This window comes from Phalacrocorax carbo, chromosome 2, assembly GCF_963921805.1.
Source record: "Phalacrocorax carbo chromosome 2, bPhaCar2.1, whole genome shotgun sequence".
NCBI lineage: Eukaryota > Metazoa > Chordata > Aves > Suliformes > Phalacrocoracidae > Phalacrocorax > Phalacrocorax carbo.
Window position 1 is genome coordinate 51923752 of NC_087514.1, and position 24745 is coordinate 51948496.

Below are 24745 nucleotides of genomic sequence, written 5' to 3' on the forward strand. Positions count from 1 at the left end.
TTATAATGAGCTAGTACAGTCCTACTATAGCACTGCTTTAGTGCAGCACTGAGGATGAACAAAGGCCCGTAAGATGCAAATAACTACACAAGAATACCACCACAAGACCTGAAGTTTTTACTTTGCCACCACTTTTCCACCCCAAAAATAATTTAAAAAAGAATAATTTTCACAGCAAACTGTGAACATGTCACACGTAGCAACACTATATTCTGCTTGATAAAGAGCAGCATCAGAAAACAGCAGAGTTAAAAAGTTGATCAGAATTTAATTCCAAACCATCCCACCACATCACTTCACCTTTATATGTGTTGTTCTGGAGAGAAACATTGCTAGATTTTTAGAACTTGCTAAAATAGAGACTGACATTAAGAATAAAAGCATGAGAAAAAGACAAATGTGAGTATTCTTTTGGCACTAGTAAGCAACAAGCTTTGTTTAAAAATAATGATGATCAATATTTAGTTTTCATAGTCTAAGATTATCTTTGGGGTAAGTAAGAATGTTTGATGCTCTATCCAGAATTTTCATTTAGAGACAGGATTATTTTAATTTTTTTTTTTTGCTTGCACTGAGTTCTTGGAACCACTTGTACATTAAGAGTAAAGCTAACTGCACTTACTCTTTGCTACACAACATGGATGCAGCCCGCAGGATTTCCTGGCATGTCACCAAAGAAGTCTTCTGCTGGCTGTATTCAAATCTGTTTTTCATGTAATGCCCAATTGTATTTACAGAGATAGTTTGAGCCCCATTCCATGTCTGGATGCTTTTGTTTATATATGCAAAAGTAATTCAAATACATTTGTTTGTTAAATTAACATTTTTGTACAATTGCAGCACATAGTTTGACTTTTCATTTTTGCCCTTGATGGAGAGGGACGAAAGGTTCCCTTGACATTGTATCCATACACCATTTTAAATTAGTTTTTCAAGTAGCAATAGGAAAAAAGAGGGACTCTCATAGTGTGCTTTACCACTAAATACTTTAGATGGTCTATATTATTTTTTTTTTAAACTGAAACATATAAGCTCTGAATCATGCAAAATATGGCCACCTCAGCTACATTAGTCTAACGTAACCGCGCAATTGGTGAAGTTGTCAGACCATCTGAAGAGGTAGTGACAGTCCAGTCTCACAGTGCCAGCCTGATGTGTGGGCTAAGTTAAAAAAAAACAACACTGAGGCATCACCGTATGCTCGCTGTGTTTTCCATTTTGGTATTCCCAGTCAACCACTCTCTCATCACATCCGTAGTTGACATTTACCACTGCACCAACATAGTTAGAAGCAGTAAATTTGTGTTTCGGTTCGTTAGCAGCTATACACTCAGTGCTATTCATTATATATAGGTGGGTCTCCATCGCTTGAAAACATTGACAGCTTCTTTCCATGATTCTGCACGTGATCTTCATTCATCTTCTCCAAAGCTTCAATCTAGAGAGCCAAAAATAAACCCATGATGAAATCGTAAAACCACACTTGCACCAGAATGTTTCTAAACATGGTAAAAAGTAGTTATATATGACTGGCCAGGTATATACAATATTCCTATTTCAATGATTCGGTCACACGTATGGAGCAGCATACTTTGGAAGTACAGCTTGACATATCTGTTCTCAACAAGTTACTCAAACGAGTAGCACTCCTTTAATAGCTTTGTGCTATGTAACTAAAGTGCATGAGTTGCACTGGATGATTCTTAAGACTTCAGCTGTGTTCCCTGACATACGGAAGCGTCCCTTTCATCAGCTCTGAACGCCTCTGCTGTAACTCAGCCAATCCATCACCATTGGAGAAATTCAAAGTAATTCTAAGATTACAAATCCACTGCAATAATTTTTAATGGTAAAAGTTTGAAACAGTTATACTTAAATGTTTTGTACAAAGTATCGCAGTACAGTAGCTTATTTTAATCTTTAAACTGTTACGTTTGGATTACTTCCTCTACATACTCCAGGGGAGATAATTTTAGTTATTAGTGACTAAAGTCGAAAAGACTGAAGTTTAAGCGTGGGCTGCTCAAATTCACCACTAAGTAAACAGCAATGTAAGTCTTTCCCATAAAACTTAATAAAGCAGTACAGGTGACATAAAACAACAACAAAAAAAAGCCTGACCCCACACCCCAATGCTCACAACACAGCGAGAGAATTGGTTTTTGCTAGATTAACTGATGCATAAGGATCTTGGAACAGTGATATTGTGTTTCCTTCCTCTCTTCCTCACTTTGAGGACCTACCCCAGCAGTTAAATAGTTTTGAGCTCCTCCTACTACAGCTGGACTAGCATAAACCTGCACTGTTATCAGGAATCGAGTAGAATTGCCATTACTTTAATTAGTAAATATGGAATCTTTGACAACTTATTTTTATAAATGCCAGGTATCAGGATGCACGCCTTGGGGAGTTTCAGTTTTCAGTTTGAAAACTAAAAGCCAAAAGGAGACCAAAGATTTCTTGTCCATATTTAAGTTAGCATTATTTCAGGTGTCTAATTTTAGGCTTGAACATTGAAAATGCTAGCCTATAAATTCAAGTAAGTTAAAATCTGAAACATGAAAAATAAGCAGTAGAACATTTTTTTTAAACCAACTTTCCTTTTGCTACACAATCTTTAACATATGTAAGGAATGTATGTAAGGTCAAAGCTGGCTTTTAAACTAAAACACATGACTCAATTTCCCTTAATGCTGAAAGAAGCAGTTACATGCAACGTGAAGCCTTTTATACTTTGGAGCAGGGAGATCAGGAAAGGGCATGGAAAGGTCTGTCAATCTGAGTTCCAGAAAACATTTACTATCTTGAAAGAATCAAGTTTAAAAAAAAAAATAAATGCAAAATGATTGCTGAAAATATACTCACACACTATTCATACAAACTAAACGTGGAAAGTCAAGGTGTTACAAGGGCTACTATAGATAACCAAATTAAAACGTTAGAGACACAGAGAAAAGTATACCTCTGCTTGGAAGTCTACTTCATTGTCAGCTGTAATATTTAAACCTGAGACAGCATTGAAGAGTTCACGCTCATTAAGTGCTTCTGCCACACCTCCTTTCTGGAAGAACTAGTCAATATAAAAAGCACGCGTTAAATGCTTCACTACACAAAACAAAATAGTCCTTTTCCTTTCCCAAGTTACAATTACAATATTTAGTCAAAATGACATTTTTGACCTACAGATAAAAATAACTGAAAGAAGTTTTAAGTTCTAGTGGTACCGTTTTGTTCTTCCACACTTTTCTCCCTTTTGGAGAATACCACCATCAGTATGGACAATATGCAAGAGCAATCTTAAATATAGGTGGTGGTGATAATTTTTTACAGAGTTGTATTAATTTTTAAGTTAGCTCTGAGTTGATTTTATCTTGGAAAACATTCAGCATATCAGAAGATTGTCAGAGGAAGAGGTCCTACCTGTGAAACATTCCTACAGTCTCTGAACAAAAACTCAAGTCCATGGGGATGGGTCGGCTCCACAGACTGACTGACATCAATAAGCCAGACCTGTCGTCACAGAGAGACAGCAATTCACTTTGTATGGAGGTTTCACATTAGACAAAAACTTTCCTTCCCACACTAAGAATATGCTCACCTTCCCGTCATGCCAAAGCATGTTGTATTCGCTCAGATCTGCGTGGACCAGGTTGCACTCCTTATACAACTGCTGCATCATCTGCAAGGAACCAGATCAACAAATGAAGGAAGGGCGCTATACTCCAAATAAATATTGTTTGCATGACTATAACAAAACAAAGCCTTTCCCCAAACACCCACCCAATTTACACCTTTTTCCCCCCGCCCCAAGTCTTCAGTAAAGCTTCATACAGGGAATTGCAGTTTTGATAAACTGCCAGTAAACTAAGCTTTTATCACTGAGCTTAGCTTTGGCAAGTCAGAAGAATCAGTCTGCTAAACTCACGTCAGCCCTGCCAACTAGTCCAAGTGCATGAGAGAGATAAACATGTTCTCTAAATATACCTGCCGTTCTCACCCCTATCACACAGGAAAGGAGTCTCACAGTTTTAGACACTGAACCCCAACTAGATGCATATTCACTTAAAATTGTTGTCTTGATCTACTTGTCTCAAGATCTGAGGCAAGACCATTCTTATTATCAAGCTACTGGGTTGGTTGGTTGGGTTTTTTTTTTAATGTCTACGATGTATTAGCAAGCGGACAGTTCGCAGGTACGTGTTTGAACCAATTACAGCAGATAATAGGCAAGTAAAGTATACACATGCAATATTTAGTTCATTCTCCAATTTCCAGATTTACTAAAAAGGGGGGGTGGGGAGCCAACTATCCACTGGAGAGTGCTTAAGCATTGTAAATTAAGTATGCGGTAAGCCCAGAAAGACTTAAGAGGACTTTCTAAACTACATACTACTTCTACAAAAGGAGAACTACTTGCTGATAATTCCTCTGCTGCTAAGTATCTGTTTGTTGTCAAGTTTCAGCATGTTTCCCACTCAGATTAAGATTCAATTTTTTTTCACTGCATAATTTATTTATTCTAAGTCACAGATTAAACAGCAGCAAAATAAGCCTTTGGACTCCGTATCTTGAAAGCGATGCAAGCATCCTGAAAAGTAAATAAATGCTGATTTGTCCTTTAAGTTATTCCCCTAAAAGAAAACACAACGGAGAATTGGAGAAGAAATCAGCATTGTCTTACATTAAGAATCTGGTAGTAGGCTTTTTTCATATCTTCACTACTAAGTGTTACATCCTTTAGTTTAGGAGCTGGGAGTTGATCTTGGCCAATGAAAGACATAACCAAGATGTGTTTCTTAAGGATAACCACTTGAGGACAAGGAATTCCTGCATTTTGCATTCTGTGGATCAGAAAATAGATACTGATTAAGAAAAACAAAACAAAAACTCCAAAATATTACAGTTCTAATTCCTGCTTGCTCATTCCCAATCTTAGAGAGCCATGTGTGAGAAACTTGACCCAGAGTCGAAAAGCCTTTGAAATAGACCAAATTGAAAACTGAATAAATATATGTATTTCATAGTACTTCACACAGGAAAATTCAGATCTTAAAGTCATAAGTGGGTCTAAAAATGCTCACTAAAAACTAATCCCTTTTACATCTAGAGCCTGTTAACTTCATGGGCTTGTAAATTCTGCTGCCAAATCACTGAAGATGCTGACAACTCATTAAACTGTAAGAAACTGGAGACTTACTCAATCTGTGCCAGGTTGTATATTATTTAGCCTAAAAACCAAATCTGAACTTCTACCTAGACATAGTGCATCTCCCTTAAACAGAGAACAGAAAACAGACAGGCATTTGGCAACTACTTTTTTTTTTCTTTACCTTGTTAAGTTATGCATTTCTTTCTCAGCCCACATACGAATAATCTTTCGTGGATTCAATTTACTGAAGCGGTCTTTAAATCTGTAGTCATCCTTAATGTATTTGTCACGGTTCTTGAATTCATTAAGAGTTGTTTTAAACACTTTGATGGCACATTCTGGAGGTATAACTTTATCTTCAGTTGCACTTCTCATGGAAAAAGTCAAATACATAACAAAGTTAACTGCACATCTTTACAAGCAAATGCATGGTTTTGGTTTTTAATTTTTTAAAATATTGCGAAATATGGGGATTTTTAATATAAGAGAGGAAAAGATCTGATTTTCTATAAAATTTGGAAGCCAATTCAAGTTAAGTTTATAAAAAGTTCTATGATTAAGCTTATATACGGATGGGTTTTGGCATTTTGATTGTGTTGCCTATCAAATAGGTTCCATCTCCCAATTTGTTAATATTGTTTAAACATTTTTGTGGTTTCTGCTTTTTAAACCATCTCTGGTACTTAAAGCCACTGTCAGTAACAAACAATGTACTTACTTTCCTCCATATGCATGAAAAACAACAGATTCTTTTCCTGTGCTGATGCAGCCTGTGATGGTCTCCAGCATCCCAGCATTGACCATCTTGTACAGAAGTAAACGCGTTTTAGGATCCACTGCTTTTTCCTACAGGCAAGAAATGAATACTCAATTCATTAAAATAATTTTTTGCTTTACAGTGAGTTATAGTATTTATGTACCACTAAGTGTTCAACTAGGTGGAAAGAATAATGCATGAAGAGCATTCTCTTAATTGACGAGAAAAAAAAAAAACAAACCTCAAACCACCAAACAGATGAAGCAAAGCCAAACTGCCCCAGGGCTGTCCTGTCGTCTTAAGATTTAATACTCTCAGGTACCTTATCAGCTGTGTAGCACATACATTTTACCACTTCTATATAAAGTACAGACTGGCTCAAGAGCACTTTCTACAGTGTTTTCAAGAAGCCTTTACAAATTATGAATCAGAATATCCCAAATATTATATTCCTTTTATACCTGTAACAATAAAATAAAGCAAAACACCCAAATTTGAGGAAGTCCACAGCAGGAATTACCAGAGTCTCTGCTCTAAACTCACCCAATAAAGCATATCAACTGACTTCCTAAATTATTAAGTCAGAGTTTACTAGGTCATCTCATCTTCTTGAAACTTGCTATGAAGACAGATATTTGGAGCCTCATGGTTCAACTGCAGAGGATTAGTCCTCTGGGTGGTTTCTATAAATAATTTCCAGGCAGTTCATTCATTGTAGCTGATTAAGAGACAAGTTTAGAAAGACAAAGAGAAAAAAAATGGAAGCTGCTTGCTCTTATTTTGATATGGCGCTCTCAGTAATGCGGGTCAAATAAAGACAGTGTTTTTCTAGTAGGAGCTGGCAGATACTATTTTCTTCAGGAAGGTTAACATAATATCACTTAACTGTTTTACTGAAAATGGAATGGTCTAAGAAATTACCAAAACAGTTTTCAGTTCTAAGCCAAGCTAAAAAGTATATAGAGAGACTTTGTTAAAAACATACTGCAGTGGAGTGCTCCTTCTTCTCATGGAGCCTTGCACTTCGACGTTCCTCAGAGTACGCGTGTTGCTTTAGGGCATTGAAGACTTGATTTGACAGCTTTAAGTCCATCCCAATTCCATCCCCAACTTGGAATTCAGGTGCAAACTACAAGTAGAAATAATAGAAATTTAAGCATTGGTACTAGCAGACACCAAAAGTTAGGATAAGCAGAAATTTCTCATTCTGAGTTGGAAAAACCTATGTGAAACTCACATTGTGTAATGCTATCACTATGTTAAAAAACATACCGCTCTAAACTCAGAACTCAAAGTTCTGCCCAAATTGATATGAGATTACCTAACATCCTGTAGAAATTGCACTTGCAGCATTTCCTTATTTGCAGAAGTTCCACCAGTTATATTGAAGAAAATGGAAGGTATGTACTATGGGTGAACAGACCGAAAAGCTGTAAGTGAAACAACTGACTGAAAAGAAGTTACTGGGCTCATCAGGCAATGAATTTTAAAAAAATAATAAATCAGGTTACACGATAGCTACACTTTTCAAAAATAGCCTTGCTGCTTTATTTGCCCATTTACCAAACTTGCTGATAGTTTTGTTTTGCCAGAAGAGTTCTAAATTCCCAAATTGTAGTCATTAACAAACTATTATTACAGAAAAATTCCGCACAACTCAAACTGCCAATTTGAATAACTAATCCAAACACTGCATTGCTTTCATCCAATGGAAGAAGAAGAAAAATCAACACTATATACAGTAACACAGATGAACACACATCAGTTCTTTGGCTGAATTACAGCATTCCAGTTTTACACACAAAATAACCTCCATTATGTTTTCACTTACATTTTCCATGCGAGCAGTGTTCTTTCTTCCACATACCACTTCATCATGTTTAGTAGTGATGTCTTTTCCTTTTCCTGTGAAGCCCTTTCTCGGTGTAGTAGTAGGTTTATCTGCCAGCAGTGAGAAAAATAAATCAAACTTTACATCTAAACAAACAAAACTAACGCTCATAAAGGTTCCACAATGCCCACACAGTTTTATTTACTAAACAGAATAAAACACTTCAATTGTATGATCCTAATGCAGTCTTCTCTAATCCTAATAATGACAGCTTCTTTTGCTATATTATGACTCCTATGTCTCCTCTGGGGTGTCAGACACACTTTTAGCCTATTAAAGACAGGAATATTCCGTATCATGTGCAGATGCCCCTAGCCAAATGTAGATGACAGATATGCATATGTCACAGTACTTTCCACTTACAATAGTTACTTTGCCAGATTCAGATGCCAAAGCCAATACAATGGCAGACAGAAGCCTGAAGTGTTGGGCAGGAGTCTTGATCTGCTTGAGGGAAGGTTCTGCAGAGGGATCTGGACACCCTGGATCAATGGGCCGGAGACAATTTTATGGCATTTAACAAGGCCAAGTGCCAGGTCCTGCACTTGGGTCACAGCAACCCCAGGCAGCGCTACAGGCTTGGGGAAGAGTGGCTGGAGAGCTGCCTGGCAGAGAAGGCCCTGGGGGTGCTGGTTGACAGCCGGCTGAACATGAGCCAGCAGTGTGCCCAGGTGGGCAAGAAGGCCAACAGCATCATGGCTTGTGTCAGGAACAGTGTGGCCAGCAGGAACAGGGAAGTGATCGTGCCCCTGTACTCGGCACTGGTGAGGCCGCACCTCGAATACTGTGTTCAGTTTTGGGCCCCTCAGTACAAAAAAGACATTGAGTTGCTGGAGCGTGTCCAGAGAAGGGCGATGAAGCTGGGGAAGGGTCTAGAGAACAAGTCTTATGAGGAACGGCTGAGGGAATTGGGGTTGTTTAGCCTGGAGGAGGCTGAGGGGAGACCTTATCGCTCTCTGCAACTGCCTGAAAGGAGGTAGTAGTGAGGTGGGTGTCAGTCTCTTCTCCCAAGTAATAAGCGATAGAACAAGAGGAAATGGCCTAAAGTTGCAGCAGGGGAAGTTTAGATTGGATATTAGGAAAAATTTCTTCACTGAAAGAGTGGTCAGGCATTGGAACAGGCTGCCCAGGGTAGTTGTTGAGTCACCACCACTGGAGGTATTTAAAAGACGTGTAGATGTGGTGCTCAGGGACATGGTTTAGTGGTGGACTTGGCAGTGCTGGGTTAACAGTTGGACTTGATCTCAAAGGTCTTTTCCAACCTAAACAATTGTATGATTCCAAGTTACCTACCCAGCTTCCTGCATAACACCTCCCAATTAGGCGACCCGATTTTACATACAACTGGTAGGTCTCCTTACATTCAAAAAAGCTAGTTGAACTATGTCATAGTCTTAAGTCTATTAACCAACAAAATTGTATTGTTTAATACTGCCACATACCTGCTCTATAAGGATCATGCCGAGTATCCTGCCAATCAACCTCATCCTCGGAGCTGTCACTGTCATAAGGATGCACCTTCCGATAATTTTCAAAGGATATAGAGACTTGAGAAACAAAACAAATAAGCATGTCCATGATTATCAAGGAGTTGCTACTTCCTCACAGCTCTGCCAACTTAAGCAGAGTGCCATCTCCAAAGCAAAAATATGTCTTCTGATGAGGGTACCTTTGCTGTCTCCATTGATCTTCTTCTCTTCACGCCGAAGCTGTGCATCATATTCCCTATCAAATTCCATCTGCAGCATCTGAGCTAGCATTAGGTCACTAGAAGTGTCAGTATTTTCTCCTGTAATAAATGGTCCTTCAGCAACACTATGTAAAATGAAAACAGACATTTAACAAGTTAAACACGGTCTTCTAAACAGAAACACCGCTTTATACCATTTCATCACTCTATACATAAGACTTCGTGCAGAGCTGCATAGAAACTAATGGATCTCAACTGTCCATCTTCCCTCCAAGCCAACACTAAATATTAATAGAGCATGACTTCATTTCTCTTTGCCACTCCTTTACAATGCAAATATTACTTATACTTTTTCTTGTTTACCTTTCTGTAAGAAGCATTAGGCTTTATTTTTAAGATGCCCTTCATGAAAGGGCAAGAAGGCATACAGGTGTATGTATGTGTGTGTATATATATTTTTATAAATAAATCAATACCCAAATTTAAAAAAAAAAAAAAAGAAAAAAGCAAACACAAACCCCCTAAAAACAAGCACCATTGCTTTGCTCTGCTTCACAGAAAAGACTGCAAGCAAAATTTGTATGAGTTTAGAACTAGTAAGTTCTTGGCCTATGTTTAGAGCTTCCAAGTATTAAAAGGATGCAGGTGATACACCTGACAGTTCTTGAAATAACATTGTACACTGTTAACAAAAGAGTCTCTAAAAGGGAAAGAAAAATCCCATTTCTGACAATATTTCTCAAAATGTAGCTCACAGACTGCACCCCAGACAATACACCTGTCATGGTTTTAGCTGGGATAGAGTTAATTTACTTCACGGCAGCTGGCACAGTGCTGTGCTTTGGAATTAGTATGAAAACAATGTTGATAACACACTGATGTTTTGGTTGTTGCTGGGTAGTGCTTGTGCTAGTCAAGGAACTTTTCCAGCTTCCCATGCTCTGCTGGGGGCACAAGAAGCCGGGAGGGGAGGGGGCACAGCTAAGAGAGCAGATCCAAACTGGCCAAAGGGATATCCCATATCATGTAACGCTATGCCTAGTATATTAACTGGGAAAAGCTGGCTGGGTGGAAGCAGGGAGCAATCGTGGCCTGGGGACCAGCAGCATCGGTTGTTGGGTGGTGAGCAGTTGTGTAATTTCTGGGTTTGGGGTTTTTTTTCCCCTTTTTCCCTTTTCTTTTTTATTATATTATCATTATTGTTGTTATCATAATCATTATTATAATTATTTTATTTTAATTATTAAACTGTTCTTATCTCAACCCACAAGTTTCTTTTTGCTTTTGCTCTTCCGATTCTCTCCCCCATCCCACAGGGGTGGGGGGAGTAAGCGAGCAGCTGCGTGGTGTTTAGTTGCTGACTGGGGCTGAACCATGACAGCACCCAAAGCAATGTGAAGAAAATATCAAGAAAGAAGGAAGTGTGACAGAGAAGAGAATTTAAGGAAGAGTTTTAACTGGGGAGGTCATCTTCACTGAAAAAGACCTGAAGTAGCAGCAGAGTCAGGAGATTAACAGACAAAGCCTTTAATATATCGCTATGCATTAAACACATCGTAAGAAAATGCACAAGAGGTAGAAGATGGCTTCGCAACTATGGAGATAGCTAATCCAGGATTTAAACTTACGCAACCACTTCAGGAAAAGCAGCATTTTCTTCTTCCAGCTGCAGCTCTTTCGCCAGCTGTTCACTCATTACGTCAGCCAGGGAACATGATATCGATGTTGTGTTACGGGCTCCCCACGGACACTGCAAATAAACATTTTATTCAAGTCAGCAAGAAATGCAGTGGCAACACAATGATCAGGATAATTAGCTATCACTGGGTCTAAAATAAGCTCATGTAATCTTATAAAAGCCTGTCTTCTACAGATACTTAGGGAAGTATGAGGAACTAAAGTACAGAAAATACCTCAAGGAGTAGTTTCATAAACTCAGTAGAGAGAACTGTGATTGAAGGGATATTGAGGATATTGATGGTCATTTACTGGGAGGGGGGGCGGAAGAGTCACTTTGTCAGTGTCAGTACCCTCTGAACACAGGGAAAAGCCTTCCCAGAAAGTTTGCTTACAGGTGTACACATGGTCTATGTAAAACTTTTCTTGGAACAATGCAATATTAATGGCTGACGCACAGCTCCCCCCCGCCACCCCCGTTTCTGTATCCCTGTAAGGACAACCATCATAAACATCCCCTCCAACACGCAGAAGCACGCACACAACTTTGCTTGTGGAGGCGGGGGTTGGGGAACGGTGAATCCGCCCGAGCCGTGACTCGCTGCCTCGACGGCCGAACTCCGATCCCCTGCTCACCAACAGAGCCCAGAGAGAGGCAACTCCTTTATCAGGGTCTAACAGCAGCCCTCTCCACCGAGAAGATAATTGCTAGGAGCAGCAAAACACGCCGTGCCCTGTCCGGCGGGGCCCACTCCTCGCTTCGCCAGCGGAGCCAAGCGCTCGGTTTGCCAAGTAACCGTGACCCTCGCTTTGCCGGCGGCACTTCGCAGCGTCCCCCCGACGGCCCCAGCCCGGGCGGGCGGCACAAGGGCCTCCCTGCGCGCCGGCCCCGCCGCCCCGCCGCCGCCGGCGAAGGTCGGCCGGGGAGACTGGCCGTGCCCCGGGGAGCCGGGCCGGCGGCGGCCGCGCTCCCGGAGGGTCGGGGTGGTGCCGGAGGGTGGCGCCGGGCACGTCCCCGCGGGCCGCCGCAACGGCCCGGCAGCGCCCAGCCGCGGGCCCGCGCTCACCTTGCTCTGCCAGGCGGGGCCCGGCCCGGCCTCGGGGGCGGCGGCGGCGACTCCTACCGGGTTCATCTGCGCATGCAACGGCGGGCGGCGCGGCGGCGGCGGCGGCGGCGGGGCTCTCCTCAGGGCAGCGACCCTCCCAGTGCGAAACCTTCCGGGTTCTCCCCCGTTCTCTCCGACCGTCACCTGCCGTCAGGCTGCCCATTGGCCGGCGGCTCGGGGCCTCACCCGCCTTTCCGGTGATGTCACGGAGGTGGCCGTGAGGTCAGCGGCGGGGGTCCGGGCGCCCTCGGGGCTGCCCGGGAGCTGAGGGGTAGCGCCGGGGATGGCAGCCTACCCTCGGAGCGGCCGGATCGCCGCGGAGATGTGCGGACAGAGGAACAAGTGGGATGAAACTACATAGGTGACGTTCGCTTTTTTCTCAGGACATAAACAAGGAAAGGGGAGGGGAAAAAAACACCATAAACCAAAAAATTAATTTGATCCTGATCCCATAGCTCACTGTAAGTACAAAATTAAATACTTCATATATGATCTGATACACCTGCTACACCTCAGTTAATGTTAATGATTATCTGGAAAATAGTATTGTGAATAAAATGCCCTGTTTTCAGGATGGGGACAGCCAGATGGTGTTTTGCTACAATACAGTTGCTGTCTGACATCACCTTGAGCAAGTTTCCCAACAGGAAGGAAGCAATGCCTAGAGACCTCCTCAGACCTGTCTCACCATCAGCTAACAGAGAGTATCTGCAAATGTAGACTACAGTACCGTGACAGCCGCCGTCGATAACCAGAAAACCAGCTTAGCAAAGCTGGCTGGCTCCAAGGGCAGGAGGAGTGGTAAGGGATCTAGCAAAGCCCATGCTGCCAGGACAGGCCCAGCAAAAGCCACTCCCATCAACTCTTGGGCATGCAGGAATCAGCTTTGTCGCTCAAAGTTCATCTAATTTGTCCTTACAAACCTGCAATGACGTAAGACATTACGGTCTCCCAAGACAATCTGTTCCAGCGTTCATTACTGCAGAAAGTCCCCAACTAAAGGGCAGACGGTTTGGAAGAGGGTAGGGACCCAGGTCATAGCCCTGCCTCAGCTACGCGCAGCCTGCAGGCACGACACAGGCGTTTGCTGCGCAGACGTTTGGATAGCTTTGTCTGGTGATGCCGTGCCAGTGTGGTTCTTATCTCTCTGCCCTTAGCCCTGGCAGAAAGAGATTATTCTTCCCCTTTGTAGCTGTCGTTTGGGGTGTGAAGATTGTTGCTGTGCCCCCTTCAATCTTCTTTGGCTAAATTTATCAGTTTTATCAATGAGCAGAATGTCAAAGCAATGTCATGCTGCCCCAAGAAAATCATTACGCTAGCACAGCTGTACAAGCACTGATTAAGAAAACAGGTTTTGGTAGGTTTTGATTCAAAAAGACATTGACAATAACTGAATATTCCGATGTCTTTTTATTCAGTTTTTAATTTTCGGAAATAAGTCTTCTATATTAGTCTCTTAAATATTACCTGGTTAGGCCTTGATCCCACAACCTCTTACATGAATGGATCGAGCTTTGAACTGAATTATATTAAGAAGAAATATGCTGTGAAATGACATGTAAACAAAATCATTTGCCACACATTCACATCTCCTAATAAAAATAGTTAAAAATCTAGGTGGAGCAGAAACTTACCTTCATATTACTCAAAATAATTCCAAAGCTGTGTAGCAGTTATATAATTCAAGTTAATTGTGATAAACAACATTGGCAAAAATTTATACTTTCCTTCTTAATCCCTTGCCATAAGTGGCTTAAAAAGATTCAGATCTGCCTCTGCATTTTGCTGTAGGAAGATGTATCATCTTTGCCCGAGTCTCCCACTTTTGATAAGAGATAATCCAAGAAACACAAAGAGGGATATCACTGTAATATTTTGCAAGAAAACAATACTCCACTAAAATAAAAAGTCAAAATATTCTTAGGACATTAGTCTTCGCAGATACCTGTAAACTTTTCTTATTTTTTAAAGCTTTACAGGCTGAATTTTTTGGCACAATGCAAAGTATACCTTTGTTTACAAAAGACACGTTGTGGTGCTTGAGGATATGGTTTAGTGGTGGACTTGGCAGTGATAGGTTAGCGGTTGGACTCGATGATCTTAAGGGTCTTTTCCAACCTTAATGATTCAGTGATTCTATCTGACATGCTTACATAAGCACATGCTCTGCAAAGTGGAAATGCTGTATCGCCTACCCTGCCATCTCAGCCGCATCCGATACCGTGGCATGTCAGCGGTCTCTGTAGGCCTGGATGGACCAAACCTTTCAGCACCGGAAATCTGGCACCTGTTTTGGGCCACGTCCTTACAAACCAGACAGGATTGCATCTGATGGATCAAAATGCCTGAATTTGTCTTGGTGTAGCGGAGACAGTTCAAACTGTTGTGCTCTGTCTGTTGACTTTTGTCTTTTGAGGCTAAACACAGCAGGTTAGACAGGTTCATTTTGTGGGCTGGATTTGGCCTCTGGTCTAGCAGTCAGTGCCCCCCTCACTCCCCAGTTTAGGCCACGCTCAATTCCTTATTTATGCCGCTTTGCTTGGTCCTCTAAAAACAGGGTGTACATGTACAGAGAGCACCCTGTACTTTGTATCACCTGAGCACAATCAAGGTGAGAACTACAGAGACAGGGCTTACCAAGGCTATAATAAAACACTACCCAGTAACTGTGACTAGGTAGGGCATGTCTTTCATTGCATCTCTACCTCCCTGGGATATTTATAGTTTACATGTCACTGATTAATCACAGAATCATAAAATAGTTTGGGTTGGAAGGGACATTAGAGGCCATCTAGTCCAACCCTGTGCAGTGAGCAGGGACATCCCCAACTAGATCAGGTTGCTCAGATCCCTGTCCAGCCTGGCCTTGAATGTTTCCAGGGATGGGGTACCTACCACCTCTCTGGGCAACCTGTGCCAGTGTCTCACCACTCTCATCGTAACAAATTTCTTCCTATCTAGTCTAAATCTAGTCTAAATCTACCCTCTTTCAGTTAAAAACCATTACATCTTGTCCTATTGCAACAGGCCCTGCTAAAACGTCTGTCCCCATCTTACTTATAAGCCTGCTTTAAGTACTGGAAGGCCACAATAAGGTCTCCCCACAGCCGCCTTTTCTCCAGGCTGAACAACCGCAACTCTCTCAGCCCTTCCTCACAGGAGAGGTGCTCCATCCCTCTGGTCATTTTTGTGGCCCTCCTCTGGACCCGCTCCAACTTGCCCACGTCTTTCCTGTGCTGGGAGCCCCAGAGCTGGACGCAGCACTCCAGGTGGGGTCTCACCAGAGCGGAGTAGAGGGGCAGAATGACCTCCCTCACCCCACCGGCCACGCTGCTTTTGGTGCCGCCTGGGACACGGCCGGCTTTCAGGGCTGCCAGCGGGCGCTGCCGTCTCACGCCCCGCCTCTCCCCGCAGCGCCCCCGGCACGGCTGCCCCGCACCGCCGCCCGCAGGCGGCGACGGCCCTTTAAGGAGGCGGCGCCCCTTGGCGGGGCCGCGGCGCTACGTGTCGCTGCCATGGCGGCCGCCGACTGCCGGGCGCGCGCAGCCGGGCGTTCGCGGCGGGGGGCGCCGTGACCCATGTATTTGAAGAGGCCGGCGGGCGGCCTCGCCTTCTGCCTCTTCTACCTGGCGTCCTGCTTCACCAACAAGGTGAGGGCGGGCCCCCCTCGGAGGGGCCCGGCCCGGGTCGGGGCAGGCGGCGGGAAATGCTGGGGCGGTTTGTCCGCTGTGGCAGGAGCGGGGGGGCCGCTCCCAAGGGGGCGAGATAAGTGTAGGGTCCCAAGAGGGAGAGGGATGGATGGACGGACGGACGGACGGTGCCCTCTGCTTGTCCTGTCCTGCTCAGGGAGAGCCCCTCCCGGGGGAGGGTTACCCTGCGAGTGACAAAACCTCCTGGCGTTTCAGCCCCCAAACCCACCGCCCCCACTCGTGATTGCCAATATAGTTGTCTTCTGCCAGTCTCGTTTTTCTCAGTGTGTGGCATCTTTACCTTTCCACGACACCTACGTTTCAATATTGGCATATTTAGGAGGGTAAAACGGTTAAGATCATGTTGTTAAAATGAATGAAGTGTTAGTTATAGAGCCAGAAATTGTACTGCTCCAAAAGCATTGGTGATGCTGAATGTATCTTATTATTGGGTATCTAGCAATCACTGAACGCACAGTCATTCACAAAACAAGATCTGTTAACTGCAACCATAATGCCAAGTATCCAAGGGAAAAATCTGAAATATTCAAAGCATTGTAGCAGTAGTGAAACAAATATTAGCTTCCACGACCCCTTGACAGCTTAATTAACCAGCAAATTAAGGATGTGAAGTCTCTTTTCCACTGTGCAAATCCCCTGCCTGTTGCTATTGCTGAAAGGTCTAAGCAGAAGTAGGCTGAAGACGGCCACATTGTGAATAAAATTGAATAATTTAAACACAGTTTGTAGTAGTTTGCTCACTCTGGGAGGAGGAGATAGAGTAACTACTCCTTGCTGCCCTATTAGAAAGCGTGTCGGTGTTTCTGAAAGAAACTATGTAGTTGAAGCAACTAGGGTATGGATTTCCAGAGGGAGAGTTAGAGAAAAGCTGCATTTTAGAGGTGAAAATGAAATCTCTTCTTGGCATCGCCTACTGGTTTCTGTTCAGAAACATTAAGGATGCCTGGAAATAGACTGAAGCCCAGCCGTGAAGCAAAGTTTGTGGGGAGAGATAGTGCACTTGGTTTGACAGACTGCTAGGAGCAGTGATTAGTTAAACAGAAAGGGGCTAGAAGAGCTGCCAGATTGCATCATGCATTGGAAAAGGTACTTGGCTTAACTATACTTGAGAGGAAATTGCAAGGATTTTGATATAGGGCCTCCACTTTTAAACCTGAATGTAGGTTCTAGTGTAACAAAGTTAAAAATAACCAGCATATAGACCTTTCGGTTGTTGCAGGTGGTGTGTAAATGCAAATGGGGGTACAGACGTGTCCAGGTATATCATCCTGATTTAAAACCCATGTGGCAGTTCAGACAAGTGTATGTGTAACATGACCCTTTGTGAATCGACATGCCTTGTGTCTGTGTATTGCTGCCAACTTCTTAGCAACACCCCTCACACCTAAAAATGGGACCTTGCAAAGTGCTCAGCACAGTTTCCTCTCTGTTGAAAGCTTTCAGTTTCTCCCTTTGCCATTGACAGCTTCTGCTGGCTCCTGGGAGGAATGGCAGGTACCTTTTCTCTCCTCTGAGGAAGCTTCAGTCATTCTTCTCCTTTGGAGAAATAGTACTTATATACTTCATTACAGGAAATTGTTAGATCCTGATATACACATCGAAAGGCATATGTATTTCTGCCTCATATTTCCTTATATACATATATAGTGGGAAAAGACTCTAGTATCCATATGTGCAGACCCTGACAAAGCAAACTAAAGCAATGAGACAGAGGCTTTGCTTTTTTTTCCCCCATACATTACATCTTCAAAGTGCTTGATGGACTGCTTCATATTTTATACAAAATGGTGTGAGAATGTTAGGTCTGTAAGATGAATTAATCATCAGGAGACAATGATGTTAAGATTATTGGTCTTGATTCTGCTAAAGGTTGCCTCTGTCATATGATACGATTTTAATTGACAAGTGCTTCTGTCTTTATGTTCCTGTTAATCTTTTTGCCGTTCAGTGTGATGCATCGAGTCCGTTCAGAAAGTGAAAGAGCAATTCAGAAGGTGGCTTTCTTTCCATCATTCAGTGTGTCCACTCCATTCCTCATGTACTTTAGTGTCTGCTGCCTTCCACAGTGACTGGGGCGGCGTCCAGCAGTTCTGGCATAGGAAGAGAAATCACTGAACACTTATTTTGTCTTTTTCTTTATTTTGGTAGAAGTTCTTTGTGTTTTGTTGCTCTCGTGATTGTTTGTTAATGCTATAACACTGTAGGTGTTTGATGTCCATTAATTTGGTATTTGTTTTCCAGTATGTCCTGTCTGTCCTGAAATTTACCTACCCTACCCTTTTTCAAGGGTAAGTACTGTTTTAAGAATACAGTTGTTTGAAAAATGACTTCAGTCAGTAAATGTCTTGCTGTTCCATGCTGAAGCTAACTTTAGTACCAGTTGTCATTACTGGCTTTTGTTGTCTAGAGAACATAGTTCATGAAGCCTTAGTAAAGCATTCATTAATGTGTCTTGGTTAACTTTTAAAAGTCATGATGGTGATGTAATTAAGATATATAGACTCCATAATTTCTAATTTTTCTGAGTCTTATGCTTCAGCATAGAAAAGTAGCAATTATAGTACAGCCTGTCTTCTTTGGAAATGGCATTCATGGATAACGTGCAGTTGTGGTGTATTCTTTTGCTATGCTAATGAAAACAAACCTTAAACCCATGTTTAGGCATGCACAAATACCATGTTGCTTATCTTCATGCTTAGCTTTTGTTGTAACTCTGCATCACAAGTCACTATTTTATCTTAATGATTATTAAAAAAAATTAATGTTTTGTCAAATATCCAGATATGTCATCAGTGCTGTTAATAGTTTGTGAGACATTTAGTGAAAATCTGGCCTGTTAGAGTCAAGACTCCCCCCATTTGTTCTTCTGAGGTAACAGTAAAGTCTGCAGACACTGGATATCTTTAATTCCTTTACTGCTGCTTAGCATGGCTTATATTTTTTCCTGGTGTGCAGGCCCCAGGACTGCAATCAACTCTAAGAATAATTGCCTCGGGAATCTCCATTTTTTTTTGAGTGTTCTCAGCTCTATTAAATAAGCAACGACTACTTTCTTCAGTTCTGACACAAACACAGAGACTGTCTCTTGGACAAGGCTTTTATCATATGGGGAAAGTAATGTGTGTAGAATACGAGTGTGGTAAATCAACAGTAAAAATGCATCTTTTAATGGCAAGGGACTGCCTTATGGTATCTGTGTTGCCACAGTTATTTACTTTTTATATTATTTGGAAATGCATCTCAGCATCTTAATATTTTTCCATAAGTCCTGGCTTTTAAAGGTGACCTTTCCTTGAAATGTATCAAGTGACTCAGATGCACTTTCATTTAGAGATATGAGCAAAGGAGGAGAATAGTGTTATTCTCAGTTCATGCTGTTATTGTTCGTTGTTGTTTTTGTTACCTGTATAATCTAAGACTATATTGCGTAGTGCTAAGCATCTGGAACTGTTACTAACCTCAACTTCTGTCCTTAAAACCTGAGACAAGAGGAGATTCTTCACAATAAAATTGATGGAAATTCATCACTGACTTGGAATAGAGTATGGTCAAGCCTATGGCAAACATCAGGGGTACCTGGCTTTTAATCTCTTATGCTCCTCATCTAAAAAAGGTGAAGTGAGCTGTGATAGTAGCACTGAATATTCATCATACCCATGTGGACAATGAGGTTGCTCTTCGCTGACACTGTGCAACTGTATGTCATACTGCATAGAGTGCATATTTGTTTGTTTGTGTTTGTCTAAGAGAGATTTTAAATAATTGCTTAAATGCATTGCAATGAATGGGAATAATAAATAAAACCACTTCTATACCTTTTACAGATGTTAATGTGATTTAACACTGTAGTACAGTATCTCTGTCTGAACTATGCCAGAAGTTCAAGGATTTTCACCCAAAAAACATGAAACACATCTCGGAAAACCACTAGCTTAAGGATGAAGGAAGCTAATAACTTATTTTAAAGCTTAAAAAAAATCAGTGTGCATCACTACTAATTTTAAATTATCTGCAAGTATTTCTAAGGCCTCACATACTATTTCCATAATAGACTAAGGAACACCTTTATGGTAGGATAAGTCATTAGATAGATAAGTCAATGCAGAATGTAATTGTTATATACCTTTTCAATGAGAAAACTGCAGTATTGTCATTTATATGCAAGGTTATCTGGCTGTAAAGATGTCTTCTCTAGAGGCTCTGAATCAGAGGCTCATGCAACATAACGATCATCTTATTGTTGATGACACTTCACTTGGTGCTTGCTACGCAAAGTGCAGGGCAAGGGGGAAAGCAGTCTGAGTTCAGGGCAGTTTGTAATCTAAGCCCAGCATGAATAACCATGGGAAGTCATAGAGCTAATGTTTGAAATTTCTAGGACTATACACGTCATCCTTGGGGCTTATTACTTACACTGAAGTGAGTCTTTGAATCCTGACGTCATGTTTATTTGTTCTAACAATCACAGTTTATGGATGAAAAGATCATAGAATCATTAAGGTTGGAAAAGACCTCTAGGATCATCAAGTCCAACCATCAACCCAACACCACCATGCCTCCTAAACCGTGCCCTGAAGTGCCACGTCTACACCTTTTTTGAACACAATTGTGATATTCATCTATTGTCACAAACCTTGCCTCACTTGCATCTTCAGATTATCAGGGCTGTAACATCACTTTTACTGTCATTAACTTGTGTGGGAAGAGGTGATAAAATGGGGATATAGTAACATGACTAAGGTAATTGTGGTAAGTGGTAATTTACAAAACATTTTGAGCAGGAGGTGGAAGAACCAGAGTATTAGAAAATTTGGAGGAAATGAAGGCCCACAAAAATGAAAGATTCACAGGGGAATAGTGGCATCCCTGGTAACCTGGAGAGATGGTAGATAACTAGAGTTTTGGGTGTGCTGTGAGAAATTCTTTGAATTATAAGGTCACGCTCTACATGGTTAAAAAGGACAAACAATTCAGAGGTACTGTTTTGTTTCTATTTCAGGTGGCAGACATTAGTGGGTGGACTTCTGCTTCATGTCTCCTGGAAGCTGGGCTGGGTGGAGATAAACTTGTGTTCAAGGTACTGTGGGGTTTTCAGTGACTGCTAAATACTTATTTTCTGTAGCTGGCTAACAACAGAGTTAAGTTGCTTATAGAAGTTACTAACTTGCTAAAATATAAGTTGGCGTTGTGTGTTTGTATGTGCTCTGCCTCACAGATGTGGGAGAGATCTTGTGGTTTAGTTTTATGAATGTTCAATGACACACACTTCAACTGATTACTAATATAAAGTGGATTCAATTTAGCATTGGTAAAACAATCAAAAGAGCATAGGCATGAGTGAAAACTATAAGGATAACTTATCCAACCATCTGTCCACATCTCTTCCCTGGATTATTTTATAGTATTATAACAGAAACCTTTGTAATGTTATCTAAGAGCGTCGACACACGCTTCCGCAAAACCTCAGTGCAGTGAAGTCCATAAATCGGATGTCAGTTTGTGTTTTGACGATGGAGACTTCAGGCCACTAGATGTCAGCCCACCATAGGAAAAGCAGTTAAAATACATCCTGAGAAACCTCTTTACTTGTTTAGCTAATACAGAATGCCTGTTCTAGAACAGACTGAACAAAATGACCAGAATTAATTGACATGTTTTGGTTATAATTCAGCCAAGTGCTTAAGCATGAGTTTAAATCTGTCTTTCTTCAGAAGAATTAGACACATGCTTTAATGCTTTACTGAAGTGCACTTGTAGCATGTATCTCCTGTATTAAAACCAAAACAAAACCCCCAACCCCCCTCACCCCCCAAAACCAAGCAAGAAACTCCCCAAGAAACAAACATAATGTCTCAAAACTTCTGTCTACCTCTTTGTCTCAAGCTCCTTCCCCTTCAAAGGTGATTTTTTTCTTAGTACTAGACATTTCCCCCCAAGCTCCCCACCCCGTACAGAATATTGGTCTCTGAATCTATCTGGTTTGTTGTTTTTTTTTTTTTTCCTGTGTTTGTGTATGTGTAGGATCCTTAAGAAGACCATATCCAATCTTGTCATGCTTCAAATAATAAACTGCCACCCATTTGTTTATTTCTGCAAAATCTCAATGTTTCTGTCATGTGGACTGATCTCATACGCTTTCTGAGCCAGTTCAGGTTATCCCGAAGTGTCTCAGCAGAATTATTTTATTACATAGAGATCATCACCCTTTGTCTTAAGTCCGGAATAGTAGCTTCACAACAAAGACCAAAGAAAAACATATTGCTTAGAGTACTTTCCCTTAAGTTTTGTGGATATCCAGCTTTTTCATCTGCTTCCCCCCAGTACTCCCAGCTGTAGGGGACTCTGTCACCATCACCGTTGCTTCTAAAGGGTGAATGGTGATGGTCTGCAAAACTTGTATCCAGAACAAGTGCTCTGTGGAGCACAGAGGAATATGTGTAACATCTGCATAATGCTTCCAGCAGTGGCATCTGCCACCCAGCTTCTGCCTAACATGAGTCCTATGTGTTCTGCTTGGCATTTCTTCTAGTGCTGAATTTTCCCCACAGCTAAGCAGCAGCTCAGAGCCTTACTTAAACCAAAACTCCAGAGCGTGGTTTAGGGGACACTACCCATTGCCTTTAGTGGGCTTTGGATCTAGCCCTACAACCACAAGCTCCTCAGTTCTTTTATGTCACTGAGCTTTCCTGTTTTGCACGTACATCACTGTATTGCCAATTTAAGAAGCTACTAATTGGTTTACATGCAAGACAGATTGTTGGTGCTGACACATTACATCAAACATCCATGCATTCTTTTCAGTCCTGAAATTCCCACTTGGCAGCATAAAATTCTACCTTTACATCATGGAAAAAGCGTCTGAAGTCCTTTTCCATTGCACTTCACAGTATTGCGTTGGAGATGAAGATACATTTGGGATTCCTAGAATTTAGTGGTGGGGAACATGAAAGAGTGTTATGTTCTAAATGAAAATTCAGTTTTCATCATGTGTTACTTTCATCTTCCCAGCCGTCCTTTCTTTTCTTCCCTCCCCCTTTCTTCTATCTGTGGCAGTTCCAGTAGGGTGGGAGTACTTTTACTAGTGTCTGATGTGAACTCGTTGGTAATGAGGTATGACAGTTTTAGATCCTGCTGGTGGTGAAATTCCAGCTGAAGTCAATAACCTTAAAAGTAACAGTGTTTTTATAAAAAAAAAAGATGGTGACTACCCCAAAACCCAGAGCAAGTATTTATGCCAGTCAAAGGATCTAAAGATTATTCTGTTTTTGTTACCCTAGGTTTTTGATCAAGTATCTTAGAAAATTATGTATGAAAAAAAAAGAGGAAATGTGATGTTTAGGGTTTTTTTCCTTGTCTGTGTTTACATGAATCTTTGGACATGTTTTACCTTCATTCAAACTGTTCTGATTTTGTTGTTCAGCATCCTCTTTTTCTTGTGTTCCATGAAGTGTGGTAGTGTAGTGGTACCTATAATTACGTTTTAACTCTGACATGCTAGTTGGAAGTGTAATCCAAATTAAGGAACTACAAGCAGTTTGGTTTCGTTTTGAGAACCAGCCTTATTCACTAACATCTTCTGGACTTCAGTTCAAAGCTTGGGAAATGTGAGTGGGGGTAGCAGTGTCTTCAGTCCTGGGAAGCCTTTGGATCTGGCCTTTAGAACACTGCTACTCTTTTTCTCCCTTGTTCAAAATCTTATGTTATTCTTTCTGAAATTTACCATCTACCTGTTCCCTTCTTCCCCTTAAGTACCAAGATCAAAAAAGTACAAATCCTGAAGCCTCTTTTCAGAACTGAAACCTGACCCTACTGTAATAACCATGGCTGAATAAAAAACCTAGATCAATCTGTGATGACTTCATTCCTCCATTAGCTGTCAAACTGCCTCTAGGAGTTTGGCTTAGTTAAAGGAGTATCATTAGGAAATCTCAAGAGGCAGGCTCCCACAGAGACAATCTGATCTTTAGGAAGAATCTCTTTGTAAATCTGGCTGAGAAATGAATGTGTGGGTGGGCAAGGGTGTTTGTACATAGTGAAAATGTGTGCTGCCTGTGCAAGTACACCATTTTATGCCGTCATTTGTCAGTTTTCCTTCCTTTTACAGCACATCAAGGAAATTAGTTGAAATTTCTCTCCCTTAAAACCCATAGGAGTAATTGCTATGAAGCAAACAATTTTGCAGGGAGAGGAGCCAGGGAAAGAGTAAAAGAAAGAAAATATATCTGCAGATAGCTCCTATCTGGGATTAGATGAAGTGATTCATTTCTGTCTCAGACTTCTTTACTACATGGGAGGAATACTGAACAATCAGGCAATGAATTTAATATGCACACCTTTGAAATAGATGTATATATATATACATTTTATTGTATTCCTTGCAAGCAACTGTTGCCAACTGTATGTAAACAGAATGTGGTGAAGTAATGAGGTTTTAATTGTTTTCACAGGTCTGAAATCCTGTCATGGCTTCCTGCTTCAGTACTGTTTGTTGGCATTATTTATGCTGGCTCTAAGGCACTGTCTAGATTGGTAAGAAATGCACAAGTGGAAGTCAGTTTGTTATTACCCCTACTTTATGAGCAAAGAACATTCCCTTCATACGAGGTGTTTAATGCTGTTCCTGGGTTGGGGGGAAAGAAGGGAGGAGGGGTTTAAGTAATACGTATATGGTTAATGGTACTAGAGCAGCAGTCCAATCTTACGAAGAGTAAAGCAGTATCAAAAAGCACTTCCTTGACAGTCCAAAGCACTCAGTGGTCTGAATT

General features: G+C 41.5%; 2 protein-coding genes and 1 long non-coding RNA gene across 10 annotated transcripts in view; 2 read left to right on the forward strand and 1 right to left on the reverse strand.

The window, feature by feature from the left end:
• Positions 1–94: 94 nt before the first annotated feature.
• On the reverse strand, positions 95–12419 carry RIOK3 (RIO kinase 3). Of its 4 annotated transcripts, none has more exons than XM_064442867.1 (13): positions 12289–12419; positions 11116–11237; positions 9467–9612; positions 9240–9344; positions 7738–7847; positions 6892–7035; positions 5868–5995; positions 5331–5519; positions 4682–4841; positions 3599–3679; positions 3421–3510; positions 2963–3070; positions 95–1438 (listed from the first exon to the last, which is right to left on the reverse strand). In XM_064442867.1, the coding sequence occupies exons 1-13, from the start codon at positions 12295–12297 to the stop codon at positions 1337–1339; spliced, it is 1494 nt and encodes a 497-aa protein (XP_064298937.1). In that variant the 5' UTR covers positions 12298–12419; the 3' UTR covers positions 95–1336. The 4 variants fall into 4 exon arrangements, with proteins under 4 accessions (XP_064298937.1, XP_064298936.1, XP_064298935.1 ...); XM_064442866.1 differs by having other exon boundaries at positions 5331–5516; positions 12232–12416; XM_064442865.1 differs by having other exon boundaries at positions 12232–12416.
• Positions 12420–12466: 47 nt separating this feature from the next.
• Positions 12467–13886, forward strand: LOC135311928 (uncharacterized). Its single transcript, XR_010371477.1, has 2 exons — positions 12467–12731; positions 12843–13886. It is a non-coding gene; the product is annotated as an uncharacterized LOC135311928 (long non-coding RNA).
• Positions 13887–15269: 1383 nt separating this feature from the next.
• TMEM241 (transmembrane protein 241) overlaps positions 15270–24745 on the forward strand; it is a 58442-nt gene continuing 48966 nt past the window's right edge. Inside the window, exons 1-4 of one of the 5 annotated variants that reach the window (XM_064442871.1) lie at positions 15270–15920; positions 18222–18268; positions 20980–21057; positions 24428–24509. In XM_064442871.1, the coding sequence (XP_064298941.1) occupies positions 15849–15920; positions 18222–18268; positions 20980–21057; positions 24428–24509 (279 nt within the window). In that variant the 5' untranslated portion in view covers positions 15270–15848. The remainder of the gene's footprint in view (positions 15921–18221; positions 18269–20979; positions 21058–24427; positions 24510–24745) is intronic. The other 4 variants (XM_064442874.1, XM_064442873.1, XM_064442870.1 and 1 more) reach the window with 4 other exon arrangements.